This window comes from Aulonocara stuartgranti (assembly GCF_965226115.1).
Source record: "Aulonocara stuartgranti genome assembly, chromosome: 11".
In the NCBI taxonomy this organism is placed as follows: domain Eukaryota; kingdom Metazoa; phylum Chordata; class Actinopteri; order Cichliformes; family Cichlidae; genus Aulonocara; species Aulonocara stuartgranti.
Window position 1 is genome coordinate 4207893 of NC_138947.1, and position 16502 is coordinate 4224394.

The 16502-nt window shown below is 39.6% G+C and overlaps 1 protein-coding gene across 2 annotated transcripts in view; it reads right to left on the reverse strand.

Annotated features, from left to right (window-relative positions):
- Positions 1-16502, reverse strand: part of otud7b (OTU deubiquitinase 7B) — a 48928-nt gene that overhangs the window by 6943 nt on the left and 25483 nt on the right. For both annotated transcript variants that reach the window (XM_082551904.1, XM_082551903.1), the window contains exons 2-10: positions 13019-13278; positions 11516-11686; positions 10394-10621; positions 8747-8848; positions 8192-8319; positions 5108-5214; positions 4651-4778; positions 2721-2870; positions 1560-1674 (exon numbers count right to left, since the gene is read on the reverse strand). In XM_082551904.1, the coding sequence (XP_082408030.1) occupies positions 1560-1674; positions 2721-2870; positions 4651-4778; positions 5108-5214; positions 8192-8319; positions 8747-8848; positions 10394-10621; positions 11516-11686; positions 13019-13103 (1214 nt within the window). In that variant the 5' untranslated portion in view covers positions 13104-13278. The remainder of the gene's footprint in view (positions 1-1559; positions 1675-2720; positions 2871-4650; positions 4779-5107; positions 5215-8191; positions 8320-8746; positions 8849-10393; positions 10622-11515; positions 11687-13018; positions 13279-16502) is intronic.

Below are 16502 nucleotides of genomic sequence, written 5' to 3' on the forward strand. Positions count from 1 at the left end.
ACATTCACTGTATTTTTTTTCTTTTGTTGTAAATTTGCCCTGTGTAATGTTGAGGAGATGCTGATTAATTGCACCATTATTCGAACAAGTAAAGGAAATACTTATTTCTTGTCTTATTTCTTCTATTTTATTCTTTACTTGTGTGTGAATCTGCATACTCCATTTTTCACTTTCCTGCTGGAACACATGAATTTCCTTAATGAGGATAATAAAGGATATTTCTATTATTTCCATTTCTATTATATAACAGCATAACAACAGACTGAGGACAGCTAAACACTGCAGTGCATCTATAAATATAATTGTGGTTGGCTTTTAAAAAACTGAAATTTATATTACTATTACTTGTTTTACAAATATTAAAAAGACAGATGTCTTTTTCCCCCATGTTTTACAATCGTAAACAAGCAAATAGCTTCAAGTACGTGACATATACAACCGTGTGTGCATGTCATCAAAATCTGCCTCGAAGACTCGCCTCCATCTCACCCTGCCCCTAGCATCCTCCTCTGTCACGCCAACAGTCTGCATGTCCTCCGTCACTGTATCCATGAATCTTATCTGAGGTGTTCTTTTCTCCTCCTACCAGGCAGCTCCATGTACATCATCTGTCTAATATATCCACTGTCCCTCCTCTGCACATGTCCAAACAATCTCAGCCTTGCCTCGCTCGACCTGAGCCGTCCCTCTGATGCACTGACTTCTAATCCTGTCATTCCTGTTCACTCCAAGTAAAAATCTTAACATCCTTGGCTCGGCTCTGCCTCCTCTTTTTTTTCTTTTTCTTTTTAGTGCCACCATGACCAAACCACCCATCATAGCAGGTCTTATTACCATCTTGTAAACCTGCCCTTTCACTCAGATAAGCCATCTTTCTCACTGCCTATCAACTCACAATTAATGATGGGTATTATAAAGTGTGACCAAAAGTCACTTTAAAATAAGCTCCTGTACAAAATAAGGAATTAATCCAAACAGTGACTCATAGAAAGCTGCTCTGTCAGAGTCCCCGAGTACAAAGACTGAGCTGGAAATAATGAGAATACGTGCTCTTTAAAGGTAAAGTTAAAATAAAGTAAGTAAAGACTCACATGGATCTAAATGGTGGAGTAAATGGCAAAATCACTAAAAGCATCTCATTGTCGTATACTCTTGTTGTGCTATGGCCTTTTAAGTCAATGACCTTTTCAAACAATGTTAACAGCCACTCACATAACATCATCTCAGCCCGCCGTTTCATCTGAATAAGACCTCTGGTGTCACTCACTGACGTAAATAGGGTGGAAGGTTTTTTTTTTTTTGCAGAGCGGCTATTTTAGTGCTCGTTCCTCTGGTTCATTCATAGAGAAGCGTCTGAGCTAATCTAATTGTCACTAATCTGGAGTCAGCAGTCAATCCCTACACACTGAGACTCGTGTTAAAGAGACAGCTGTCAATAAGGGCAAGCACGCACAAGTGAGCATGTGCCACTCTAGTTGTTAACCGTGTCCTTTGTAAGTGACAAACCAAACAGAACAGACAACCAAAGCTGGATTTAAAAAAGTAAAATCTTTTTGTACCTTGCTAGCATCACGTTGTCTGTGTCATCTTTCCCCCACTCCCAGTCCTTCCCTGGATCCACAGCAAAGTGCAGTGGCAGCATTTTGTGCTCTGAGTCAGTGAGAGGGATCACAACTGCTGGTGGAAACAAGAATAAACATCAGAAAACAATAAAAAAATACACCTACATAAGTGAGGACTGTGGGCAAACAGCATCTTTCATCTCCTATTTAATATTTAGCAGTTGGCTTTGGATGGTTTTGAGTTTTCTGTGCAGTGAATTTCAAGTATAGAACTGTGCATAAAATCAGGATTTAGACTCCACTCTTGCAATCGGAAAACATTAAATCACTGCATGGTCTGAATTCCCATGCTATTGACATTAGCATGGGAATTCAGACTATGGCTGCGTCCTTATTTGATTGCAAATCCTTCCAAGGCTGCATCAGGAGTAGTATAAACAAGGCTCCCCACAAATGTGACTCGACCTATCCCAAGATTCACTGCATGCCAAAGAAGTCACAAAGTGAAGGAGCAGACCAGCCACGTCCGAGCCAGAAGCACAGCCTTGGATTCCTGGGGTCACTGGGGTTTTTTTGTGGGCAGTTTTTTAGTGTGCAAATACTGTCAGAGGCATTCACCGTAGTTTAGCCAAGTTCAGGCGAGAGTGCAGTACTTACAAAAAGAGAAGAGAGCTGTGACTAAATGGAAAACCAATCTACACATGAGTGTGCTGGTGCTCTAATGTTAATAATATCTTTTTTTTCCAGTTGTTTAAAAACAACAACAACACAAAAACACATTTTAAAAATATCCCAGTTAGCATCATTACTGGACCCCTGATAACATCTTTCATCTTGTATTTTTAGCCCAACCTGGAGCTGAGCTCCATGGATCATGGAAGCCCAGTTCTCTTTAGTCATCATTCCCAAATAAATCATCAAGAACAATACGCAAAAAGGACTTCCCCATCAAGCAGCGGCACCAAGCTGTAAAGTAAGAAAGAAACCCCTAGTGCTTACTAGAAACTCATCAACTTCTCTGGGGGAATATTTGTATAAGCATTCCCCTGATTGATGTACTCGCCTTTATGGCTTTAAGATATCAGCTGCTTACTACCAGCCCTTGAAAAAGGAATCAATATTTATGCGATCATTTTAAAGGACGATGGAGAGCATCACCTTGCTCTTTCGAGCTGTCCTTCTGTTCCATGGAGACCAGAGCAGAGAAGTGCGCCTGATCGTATGCCAGGACCAGCGGAGAGCGATGGCACTTGGCAGATGGCACTTCCAGCGGTAGGTAGATGCCTCCGAATGGGATGGGAGCAAAAGCTGGAGGGTGAGTAATAAGCACATTAAACATCTGCGAAACGGGACCTCAGCTCTGTTTCTCAGTCAGTAAAGCACAACAGAAACATACGAGTAAACAATAAAGATATACAAGGACAATACCTCACTTGTTGGAAGATTTTTAATCTACTTGAAATGGAAAAGATCATTATCAAAAAACAACAACAGCTACTAAAAGATAGCAAACTGTTCATGCTTCAGTTTATTCCCAAGAATGCTGGTTTCACATTTGTTTTTCCAAACAAAGTGCTCCAATATATTTATTTAACCTTATTCCACAAGGAAGTGAAACTCTAATGTTATTAAGATGAGTCTTTTGTGAGACCTATCCTGGGACGAGACAGGCAAGCCGTCACAGCCCAGCTGTAACCAGAGAAACCCTCTGAAGCACGGGGAAAACATAAAAGGCTGCCAGGAGTTCATACTGTTTGTTTTAACTTTAAGATATCAGAAGGGCAGAGTTCATTTGAAATACTGCAATCATGAATCATGGATTATCTGGTTCAAAGCTTTTGTTTGGCCTCAGTTTTGTAATCTGTAAATGACAAACATCTACACTCCTGTTCACAGAAAAATAGTCTTAAAAAAAGCTGAGCTCATCTGGAATCTTAATCCCACGTGAATGTACCCAACTAATTTCCACTAACGCTGGAAAACACAGTTTTTCATAAACTGGCTGCTCATACAAATAAAACTAGCCTTTACATCACTTTGAGATTGTTGTGCTGCAGCTGCTAATGTTTTCTGGTTCTGTGACTTTATGAAAAGCCCATTTCTGGTCTGTGACTTCATATCTTTCATAAGCTGGAGATTCGAGGATCCAAATGAAGACAGATTATGATCTTTGAAGGGGAAAAATACATTTTCTGGGTATAAGTGGACAGAAAATAAACAGGCCCTGCTACATTTGTGTAAGGAGGCCGGCAACACCACTTTTGTGTCTTCCATCAACAGCTTTCATCGCTTTCTGTCTCAGCTAGCCTGTTAGCTTGAAGCTGCAGCATGTGCACAGAAAGACTGTCGATGTGCAGACCACGGCTTCAGTGGGTCATTGGGAATAAAAAAAAATAAATAAATACAGGAAACACCTTTAGTTGTACCGTAGTTTTTGTCAGTTTGGTCAAATCAACAATCCCACCCACTGATAGTGAAGATGACCCACACGAGCAGCTCTAAGGTTTTTACAGATGATGGTCCAAAAAAAAAAAAAAAAAAAAAAAAAAAAAAAAAAAACAGAAGACGGGCTACAGCAGCAGAGGACCACACTGTGTGCCACTCCTGACAGCCAGTAAATGTTGTCAGACTTAGTTAATTTCTGCTGTAACTAATAAGGTGGCAGTTGAGTGTATATTTACTGTGACATCTTTACATGTGTATTGTAATAAGTATTCTGAACTACTTACAACTTGCATCTAATAAAAACCTAAAAATCTACAGTGACATCTTTTTTTAACTCATTGTGTTCACGAGATTTTCCAAAAACCTGACCTCTGACCTTGAGGTAAAGGTTTATTCAAACATCGAAGAGTTTTAGTAAATGTAGCTAAGGCATTAATTTGAAAATCCTACGTCCCCTCGATCTCGGCTTAGAGTGCTCAGAAAGTTGGGTGTTCACGCCGCACGCCTGGAGGGCTGACAACAATCCCTCATCAGACTTTCATGGCTGCAGGTTAAAAATGGAAACTAATGAAAATGGAACATTGAAAAACAATAAAACTAAACTGAAAGTGAAATAATGAAAAGTCTTTTCAGGCTTATTTACCCTCTCCTCCCGAGTCCCTCAGCATGGTGTCAGCGACCACCACGATGGGCCTTCTAAGGACATGAGCCAAGACAAAGACGTGAAACTCCTCCAAACTCTCATAAACCGGCTCGTCTGAAGACTCCACTCTGGAAACAACGACAGCAACAGTTTCTTGTTTATCAGAGATGATTGTTTACACTAAAGATAACAGTTTATTACTACCAACTTGAAACTTTGGCTAACAGTAAAACTTAAAAACCACATTGTGTTAGTGTGGCTTTGGTTTTTATAGCTTTACAGTCACTGCATTCGACCCAGTGGACTTTTTTTTGCCACAGTAAAAAAGCAGATGGACTAATGAGGGCCGATCACTCAGTTGTGACTGTGAGTGTGCTTGTCTGTTCATGAATAAAAACATGACTGTGACTAAGTGTGCTGGGTTAACAGTCACTGCATTGTCCGGGCCAGGCCTTACCCGTTGGTGCCGTTGGTGCTGTAGTGTATTCTCGGTTCGCTGGAGGCGAGCTTCAACAGTTCATTCCACTCTTTCTGCCACTCCTCCTCCGTGTACACCAGCCCAGACTGAGGAGAAAAGAAGGGCACACACACACACAAACACAACTGCCATTTAGAGAGGCCGTGTCAAATGTCACAAAAGCATGTACTGACGTTATGGCGTCTCACCTCAAGGTTACATGCAGACAATTGAGCCTAGAGCCTTTAGAAACATACTGTCGCTCGTACAGTAGCGACAGAGCAGAGCTGTCAACACATATTCTAAATTTTATTAAATTAAACTGCCATTGGTTTGCGAGAATCAATAATCATCTGTGGAAAATCTGGAAAAGCTGCACTGCTGCTGGCATGAGAAGAGAGCAGTGATCGAGTGTGCAGTTAAACTGACAATTAGGAAACATAAGAGGACAAATATCAGCTGAACAACTCAAGGCAAACTCGTCCAGAGTATGTTAAATGATAGGGATGCCAAATAGGTTAAAGCTCCATATGACCTTTAGATGCAAACTTGAAGCTTGATTTAGACTTTAAATCTTGAGTAGTAACCGGAAACTCCTTTTGTCCCTACACTGCAACCTTCCACGCCATTCAAGACGTCGGGGTATGCGTTGACCCGATTTGTAGTTCCATTTCTTGGGAGGTGCACGTCAGGTTACGTTGAATATTGCGGTGCAGGGTTAAAAAGCTGTTCTGGTTATAACATGGCTCTGACCCAGAAGTACAATTCAGATGTAAGGGATAGATGTGAACTTAACTCTGTCCAAGCTGCTGATCTCAAAGGTTAAATTTATAGTACTGTGTTTAATTCCTGCTATAAGTGGTCAACATTGCCGTTTGCATATAGACCTGTGCTGGTGCGTCTGCATTGCTCTGCCATCACAAGTAAAAGTGAGCTTTCATTTCAAACTTGGAGTTAATAATTTTAAATTCTTCTCCTTCCTGCTTCCACTTTAACAAAATGCAGGAAGGAGAGAAGACTTCAGAACCAACTATGAGCAAAGCAAGAAAAACACAAAGGTCTACACTGACAGCAGACAAGCTATCACATTAGCAAACTGAGCAAGCCAGAGGTAATTAGAGCATATTACATTTTGTTTCACAGAGGTATTACCTTGTTGCTTAACAACGACACGTGTTTATGCTGCATATTAAAATTATTATTATAGAAAATTAAAGAGACCTATTACAGATGTTAATGTCTCTGTCACTGCCACACTTACAGGAAGTAACAATAACAACTGTGTGATAATGATGGTAAATAGTTCACAACCCAACACTGCTAAACACAGAGTGATTAACACTCAGAGCCCTGTCTGTAAACATTACAAACTTAGCATAGTGGAACATTAACTCTTCTTACTGAGTAATGAATAGATGAGTGATAAAAACTTCAAGCGCTGCAGGTCCCTGGAGGTTTGAATTTTATGTTGAGGAAAAGATTATTCCATGTTTGTCACAGCAGAGCTTACTCAGCGTATCAACCGGCCATTCTTCTATAGCTTAACCCAATAACTGTATTTGTTAATGCTACATAGAGCTTATAAAGGACATCTCTATGTTGAAATAAATATAGAAGCTATAGAAGCAGTTATATCTCACTCTGGTTTTGTACTCGTGAGGAATTAATGCACAAAGTACGATATTCAAATGTTTTGTTTAAATGAATGGTCAAACTTGATTTTTGGCCAGTTTTGACAGCCACCAAATAAAATCAATGACCTAAATTCACACAGAGCAGCCACAGGCCCGAGCACTGCCCACGGAGCAGCTCCACTAGAGCGTGTTTGGTTTAAGTGATTTGCTTGAGGATGCCTCAGATATTCTGCTGTGAACATTATGCAGTCATTCATGTGGTTTCCTCTTACTGTGGGTATGTGCATGCTGTCTGCATCCACTTTTAAAAAAAAAAAAAAACATACTTGCTGTGCTACAATTTTAAGCTTTCATGAGGATAAAAGTTGTGTTTTGTAAAACAGGCTCTAAAATCCTGTTTTTGACACATTGCGAAAAAGCGTTATCAGCACGCAACTAAGAAAAAAAGTGGAGATACTTGTGCTTAGAGTTACATCTCAGAATCAATGTTTGCATTTGATATGGCCGTCAGTCATGTTGCTATGGCTGCAAAAAAAGGACAAAGGTGACTTTTCATGGTAAAAACAACAATTTTCAAAAGTTAGTTAACCAATAATGAGTTACATGGGAATTTGGTTTGATATGTAAACCTGCAAGTGCCACTTTTTTTTTTTTTTTTTTTTTTAAATACAACAGCGCTGCTAAAAATGTTTGAATTTAATCCAGAGTACTGCTGCACAATTAAAAATAAATTTAAAAAATAAAATAATAAATCCTAAATACTGGTCAAAAATGCGGGAAAATAGATTTACAAGTTTCCATTTCTTTGTACTTTAATTATAATTTAACTGAAAAAACAAAGAATAACTTAAATAACTAAACTAAACATAACACAACCAGGAACAGAGTGAATTCAGGAAGGTAAGGGGTTTACAAAAATATATTTAAAAAAAAAAAGTTTTCTTTTGATGAAAATGAAGGCCAAAAGACAATTTATCGAAAGTACCTGTTTTACTCCTTTCAGCTGCTCCCACACCACAGGCTTTCTCAGTTTTACCACAGATGCCCTTCCTGGTGCAACCCCATATCTTGTTTTACTAATTATTGTAAATCAAAGTTAACTGAATTTTCAAAACTCGAGTGAGGAAGACAGTCTTGTCCATAGCTAAAGTATTTACAGTTAAAAATGTAGCAGTAGTGGAGGAAACTAAATAAAAACGAAAACTAAATTCTAATGATTCAGAATTCAAACTACATCTTGTTTATCTTATTCTGTGCACTAGCGCTGCCCCTTCATCTTCTGAACTGCATGCTACTCGTTAAATATCAAATGTTATGCAGGCTGACTTATCTGGCATGCAAGGCATGTGAAAAGCCTCAACTTGCCTAGTAACTTCTCTGTGCACCGCCCTAATACAGTCATGGGAATAACAAAGATAGTCAAGACTAATGTGCAGCCTCTGTGACAGACCTCTTTGTTCTGCTGGGTCTGCTGCCACCTCCACCTGCGCTTCAGTGCCTCTCTCTCCAACCCGTGATCCATCAGTGCGTACAGGGACTTCCGCAGCATCAAGTCTCGGTCGTGAAAGCCCCACATACCTGCAACAGAAACAAAATCAGGTCGTTAAACACACATCAACAGAATCTTTTGTACAACCACATCTAATCATATAGGTGTGCAGATGTTTCAGGGGTTTTTCTGTATTGTCATGTCCCAAATAAAAAAAAACTACAAACTTACAATGGCTAAAGGGTCTAACTGTCTTTTAATGAGAACAAGTTAAGCACATGAATATTATACTCACGCCTACTATAAAAGTCTGGAACAATGCCTGCACAGTTGGAGCATTATTAATTTTCTGAGCTAGGAGTCCTAAGTGGGCTGTAAAGGCAAAGTGAACGTGCACGGCAACATTGTAAAATGCAATTAGTGCTTAAGCTAACACTGGAGTTCCCTTAATGAATGCTAATGGAGTGTGAACCTACACTGTATTGGGGTCTTGTTTGAAAGGCCCGTGATACTCACCGAGCGAGGCTGCATGCAGCAGGCAATTTCCATCTCCGCTTGTTGCCAGAGGTAGCAGACTCTGGCAGTTTGAAACCACTTTTGTCCACCAGTTCAGCCGCCCTGCAGGTGAATAATAAATGTTTAACTCACATGTTTGCATGACAAATATGGTGAAGTATTCATCCAAAACAACTGCTGTGCAAGTCCTCAAAAAGATAGTCATTTGTGTCAACATGTGATTTTCAAGTCAAAAGACTTCCAGAGAAGGTTTTCCTCTCGTGTCAGCAGTCTTAGCAGTGTGTCATTTTGTCTTATTTTGGAATGAAACAATTCACCTTCAAAAGTCATAGCCTATAATTATGAGTTAGTGATTACAACACCTCTGCCTTTACAGGTATTCAGATTTTGCTACAACTGTCAGAGCTGTTTGAATGAGTTATACGTTTACTGTCACAATTTAATATAATGATGTTGAAAACAGTCTATTTTCCTGCCCTAGCTGCACACACGAGGTGAGCACAAAATAAGAAATTCAACACAAATTGTGATTCAATTTTATTGCCCTTGACCTAGGAAAAGCTAATGGCATAAGATGTAAGTACAACTCCTCCGGTTTCATACACAAAACAAAAAAAATTATTGCGCTAGCTTATGTGGTTCCAGTTCTACAGGGATTCAAAAATAGATAGGCAAAACGGAGTGTGACTGCTCCGACCGGTTTTAAAGGGTTAATGATATATTTTATGTAATAATTTATAAAATTAGGTTAGAAACAATAGAAGACAAATGGCACGAAATACACTTTTCTATCGTCCACACGATATATATCGTCATATCGCCCAGCACTACTCGATAACCAGATTATCTGTTCTGAGTAGCAGTTGGCAAGTTTGGGAACGAAGAACCTTTTAACAAACTTCGAGCACAACTAGACTCGTGGTGGGGCAGCCATTGGAGAAAGGGAAAAAAAATTAAAAATACTGGCGACAGTGTTACCGCTCAGCGTCTTAGAAGACACATATTAGAAGACCTTGGTTTCAAGTTATCACATTTACAAATGTTCAGGATCTTGACCTTTGACCTTTAAGTCTAGGTCACTGAGATTCGAACTTGTCAAAGAGGTTTAGTAGATACACCTATGGTATAAATTTGAAGCTCCTACATCGACTCATTCTCGAATTATGGCATTCACAAACTTAGCTGTCCATGCTGCCTGCCCAGCGAGGTGACGACAAGGAGAAGACGGAAGACAGAGAGGCAAGGACCGAACAAGAAATGTCTCAAAATATATTTCACAAAACCACCAGCTGACACTCTGGATACAAAATTTACATTTGGAAGTGGCGGGTCAAAGTAACACCACAACAAGTTCTTCAAAGGGGCCAAGCTACCACTGCAAAATAGCATTTTACCCTTGTTGGTAATTTAACATGAACTAGTCACAACAAACGTCACTTAAAACAGCATGTCGTGATTTTAAATCCAAATATTTAAAACAGAAGCAGTAGATCTGTTGTCTTATAAATGCAGGAGTAGGCAATATATTTTGGAATAGAAACAACAAACACTCGTGTCACTTCAAAAGCACGTGGGGGGTAAGAACTGTCTTTTATCTGCAACCAAGTCAAGCCTAAAATCTCATGTATGGTACAGAGTTATACTAACCAGCTTGCTCCAAGGCCACCATCATGGACTGCTCAATAAGGTCCCTCTCAATGAAGTTCCTGAAGTCGTCCCGGTACACAGTGAGGTCTGGCAGTTGGAAAGTGCACAGGGGCGTGTCCAGAAGAGGCTCATTGCTGCTACCGCCGGTGCTCGAGACGTGAGAGCGGGCCAGAGAAACGATGGTAGAGCTAGCATGAGAAATACCCCTCGACAAACGCTTCTCTGTAGCTACAGAGAGAGAGAGAAAAAAAAGGTGTTGCACGAAGTGCATATTTGCACATTATGATTTGTAGTTATTATGTTTAGTCTCAGGGTAGACCAGAATATTAAGCGGTAGGACAATTGCTAGTATTTTTATTTGATAAGGAATGAAACTGTGCATTAGTAACCTTTCGGGAATGATACATTATTTTTGGCAGCAGGGGGACATGCCTGCATTTTAAAAAGTGTGGACTCACCTAAACTAAGAGACAGCTCAACTAAACTTTCGCCCAAACATCCAATGTAAATTGTAACGTAGAATTTTGCATATCACAGCTGAAACACCAACAGGGCTTATTATCAGAAAACTGCTCGCTGACTTGGTGCTGTTGTCAGCGTTACACCGTGGTCATCACAGAAGCTGTGACATCAACCCAGCTCTGCAACCATTTTTACTCATATTGAAACTACTGCAGTCTACTCCTAAACCACTGTCGCTATTCAGGAAAAAAGAAAGAAAAAATAATATATCAGTGTTTAACCCCTGGAGAGTCTTGGGTCGATTTGTGGCTCTAAGACCAATAGTGTATGCATTTTTCTAAGATCCTCCAGGGGTTAACCATGAAAAAGTAATACAGAAAGTTTAAACTTCTCATCTTTTCCAACCTTTGCAGTTACATCCCTGTGTCATCTGGGTTCCTAAACTGCACCAACTCACACGCTCGAGCCTCAAGCCTCCATTGCGAGCACCAGATTACAAAAATACTGTGAGGTTTAAACCCTCTGTAATTGTCACTTTATCAGCTGATATGTAGTCACTGCATGTTTGTTGTAGTCAAAACATTTAGATTAAGTTGGTGCACCTAATAAACTGCAAACTGAACTCATGTTTTGGACTAACTCACTTCCTGAGAACCTCACCTTGCACCACCTCATCTTGGCGATGGAGTATAGGCCGTCCTACCCGAGCCATCTCCTTTTCAGGGGCCAGATACGTTCGCTCTTCTGTGAACGAATACGACAGGTTCCCAGCATGCACCTGTCGCAGCTGCTCAAAGTCACTGAGGGCAGCAGTGAAATCCCAGTTCTTGCCTAGGAAGAGAGAGGAAGGGAGAGACAGAAACATCTGTCTGAGTTAACTGCTCCAACAGGACTATCTGAATCTTTTTGGCCAGCAAATGACTGATTCCTCATCAGTTTAAATATTTACCACAAGTCAATGCAACACGGGCTTTCTGTTGTACCCAAAGGCCGCTGACACATTCCTTTATTGGATAAACGCCCCAGCTCGCTGTCTTGCTGATGTTGCTGCAATGCATTACATTTTAACCCATATTCTTATCTGCAACTTGTGCTGCTGCTAGGCAACAGGAGCCCTGCTGACACTAGTAATACCTACGTTCTATTAGACTTTGATAGCATAATTAACAGTAAAAAGCCAAAAGCACTTACTGAGTCCACTGCCTGGAACATCATCTCCAGTTAACTTCCTATAACTACATCCCCACTTCTGCTTTTTTTTTTAAGTTCACTTGAAGCAGAAATGAAATTAATAGATTAAAAATAGAAGGGATCAAAGTGTAAAGACAAACAGATCTGATAAGTTTTCGCTTTACATCTGTATTTTCACATTGAAGGAAGCTACTAGAAGAAAGTGGTGCTTTCTAATGATGTGGAAAACACAGCTGGAACGCAACGCTGGTGATGCAACAAAGCTGTGCTGAGATAGAGAGCGTGAACTCAGGTGGAGGAAACAGAAATGGCATTTATAGGGCTTTTTTAGCCTTACAACTCCAGGAACCTTCGACCACAGTTAGCCGCATTCATACACGTCTTTATTCCATAATCATCACACACTTTGTTTATCTCACATCCTTGGCCAATTTAGAACCACCAATCAACTTAAAAAAAGGATTTATTTGAACTGTGGGAGGAAGCTGGAAAACCCACAGAGAAATCTGCACAGGGCCAGAAGAAACATGTAAACTCCACACAGGAAACTCCCAACACGTTAGAAGATTCAAACCAAGCACTAATCACCGCACTACTGTGAAAGAAAAGTGACAACAGCAGCTCTCATTAATTCAATCTCAATCTAATTATTTGCAGTCAAAAAGCTAATAAATATCACATCAAACCACAAGTGCGAGAAGCATAAATATAAAGCAAAGCAAGCTTTATGCCTGGGTCCAGCTATCACCAACTATTTTATACATCGTGAAATACATCATTAAAACACTGCTGCTTGTTTAGTCTTAATATTTAAGTTCAAGTCTTAATTTAAACAATAAACTATACTTTAAATTAAGGCTCAGTCTGAACTAACATCCATTAAGGAAGGGGAAAGGAAACGTCATGTTGCATTCATCACTTTAGCTTTACAATATTGTTAATAATGAAATTCTACTATCCTCAGTAACTCACCCTCTAGCAGGTCTCTGGCCAATCCCGGTTCAGCTCCAGTGGAACGGACAAAGTCGGACAGGACTGCGTCCATATCCACGGTCATGTGATCATGAATTCACAAGTTGGCGGGTTGCATCCAGGCATTAAAAAGAAAGAGAGAGAGAGAGAAAGAAAAAAACAAAACAAAAAAGACTGTACTCTGCTCTCCCCGACAGGGCAGCAAAGTGAATGGATAAGGTGGAGTCGGCCTCTACCTTCAGCTAGTCTGTCAGCCACACCTGAAAAAAAGGGGGGAAAGACGACAAAGTAAGATTAAGGCTGCAGGTAAAAACCCATCAGAGTTTAAACATCCACATTAATCAGCTTATAAGAAATGAAAAGAGTGCAAAAGGTGATATAATAACCTTATTCAACCCCTTTTTGAATATAAACCTGTTGTGGCCTGGATGTTTTTGAACTTGACACCTTTCACAGTCACTTGTCCCGCCCATGAAAACAGCAGAGACACAAAGAGCACAGGTTTCACTAACTGCTTGAACAGAAACTAACGGGAGTCAAATGACAAGTCGAGTAGCTCTGCGAGGTGTGATGTTTGTCATGTGGGAAACTTTACTGTGTGGTTTCAGCTGCTTTTATGAAGACTCTTTAATTAAAGCTGACAAGTTAAAAATTTAAAAGTCATGACTCATGATCCCTGTAAAATCTGGAATCAAGACAAGTGCTTCAATCACACCTGCAAATATGACCTGCTGAAAGAGTAAATGAGTGTGCACCAAGTATAATTTACTACATGGTTTCCCACTAAACTACATTTATTTGAGGAAGTGTCTCCGCATCTCATCTAAAGAGAGAATGGAGTGTCACACAACTGATTGGTGTGCTTGGTGGAAATTTTACTTTGGTTTAACGTTGTTCAACATTTTCTGTTACGGCGCAACTGCAACATATCTACAATACACCAAGACTGCATTTTTGCTATTGAGCAATTTACTGGCCCTATAGATATTTACTAGCCCATCAAAAAAGATACCTTTATCTATAAAAATATAGTACTTTTTAGAATTTATATATTTTTTGTAATTTATATATCTATATATCCATCCTGCATGCTGCACTTATCTCTGCTAGAAAGCAGGGTTGTTGTATGTTTGCAATTAAGAAAGAAATCAATCAAATGTAAATTGTGTCAAACTAGACAGAGTTGATCTGCATGTAGAGCTTCTTATTCCAACTTTTTAATTTAGTTGTGCTGTTGTGTAAAACAAAAAATATGTGAAAGATTCATCTTATTCACATTTAAACCATCTTAACTGAAAGTTTCTTCAAAAGAATTTTATTCCCATTTAATGTAAAAAGAAGATTTGTTTTGATTGGTAGTAACTGTCAGCCCCTGGGTCAGCTGCTATTCATTTCCTGTAAAATGCAGAAAATATTGTTGTTGATGCAGACAGCATTTCAGCATCTTCACCTACATATAAAACTTCATACCACTCGTTTAGTCCAATGATTATGACTATGATTGCTCCACAATGACCAGTCAGCAAGCAGTCAAGAAAATAATGGGAAACCTTGTTCACAGAAATACCAACACCAACACCCTGTATGAATATTTCTGAAAACATTAACTGGAAAAGGTCATGGCTTTTACCAAGAAAATCCCTACTAACCAACAAACGAGAATGGCGACTTTCCAAATTATTCATAACTGTTGCTATGAAAGTGTTGTTCAACCAGAAATTAAAAAGATGGGAATGGACAACTTGTGCATGCATCTTTCCTGGAACTATGCTCTCAGTAAACATTTTTCCCCGATGCATTTAAGAACTAGATTACTGAACTGCTAGTTTCTGGTATTACTGAATAAAATTCCCAAGGCATTTTTTTAAATTGCCTTCATGGTCATCAGGAGTCAGAAAGGAAGTTTCAAAACACCAGGATGGTGACAAAAACAGGCACCTTGAAGTCTCACCAGACTTCACTAACCAACTGGTAATTTGCCATCTTTTATACTATCTGTGGAACCAACAAGCTGAAGTCCAGTGCTGCCACATCTGTACTTTATATTTACTCTTGTACATCGAGTGTAGATTAAGCAAAGACTAAGATAAATTTAAGATAAAGCAAAGAAATAACTGTCTGGCAAAGCAAGAGGTAAAAGAAGTGAAGACGTGTCACATCCAAGTACAGCCTGAGGGAGTGGTTTGGTATGAGGAAACACGTCGTGCCTTTCGCTCATTTGAAATCAATTAGTCTTCAAATTTCAATGGCAGAGCCGAAGGACCCACAGTGAGCAAGCTTCAGTTTGGCACTAAAACCAATACAGAAACATCATCGGGACTGAAATAAAGACAGAGTAAGGATCGACGGGCCGTTGGCATAAAGGATATAGAGGGCAATCGATGCACAGCAGACAAAGACTATGAATCAAAGTAGCCCTGGTCTGACGGATGTAATTTGGGACCAAATCAAACCAAAGGGGCCTCTATTTTGTTTTGGTGCTGTAGCCAACGTGATCAATTAACCAAAAATATTCAGTTGGAGATACGAAATAAAGAGAAAAAAAATCTCTAATGCTTTCCCTTTCACCCTTAGTGAATGTTTGAGGGGTGCATACGTAAACCCGGTGCACCAAAAGCTCAGGTCTCAGGATGCTTCACTGTGGGTTTTTTTTGTGTGTTTGTTTTTTCTTGGGCTCTGTATGATATTGGTGAGAGTAGATACCCATGACATGGTCATCTAAGCCACACAACTTTGGATGTGAAGACATAAGCTCCATCCAGCTGCTGTCAAGACCTTGTTTCCAAAAGGGGGAGCTACAACAGTTAGTTTCAAACAAACAATTAACTGAAGGGCTGCACGAATGGCCACTATGAGGTAAAAAAGAATTAGTCCAACATTAAAAATACAGAGCTGGTAAGCACTTTACTATGTCTTCAGAGGGCTTCCATCCGTCTTTGCCAAACATTTGGCAAACAATTTCTCTTTTATATATTTTCTTATAATACAGTCATAATACACTCAATTATATTTCAGTATCATCTAGAATATGCGTAACAGAAGAAGAAAAATTACCACTAAGAGGAAGTGGGAATTATGCTGTTATCCACTGTAGTGTGGTGCAGAGTTTTTATTCACTTTACTTCCATTTTATTGATAAGCAGCATGAGGAGGAGGAATGAAGTAGTGATTTAGGTACAAACTACTAGCAGGGATCTGTCATGGCCTAGCCTTATTATCCACCCTTTTTTCTGATCAATGTGGTTCAAAAAGGAAATAAAATGTAACTATAGATAGTTTGTTTTTTAAATGTTACTCTATATGCCTGTAAATCACTAGTTTGATGAGCAAAATAATATATTATAGTGACTGCTGACTCCCAAAATAAAATACCTACAGTCATCTATTCCCATCAGTCTCATGGCTCATCCACCACCTAGTGTTCCTGCTTCATCTGACTCAGTGAACTCTTTTCCATTGTGCCTGATGAGTCACGAGTTTACTC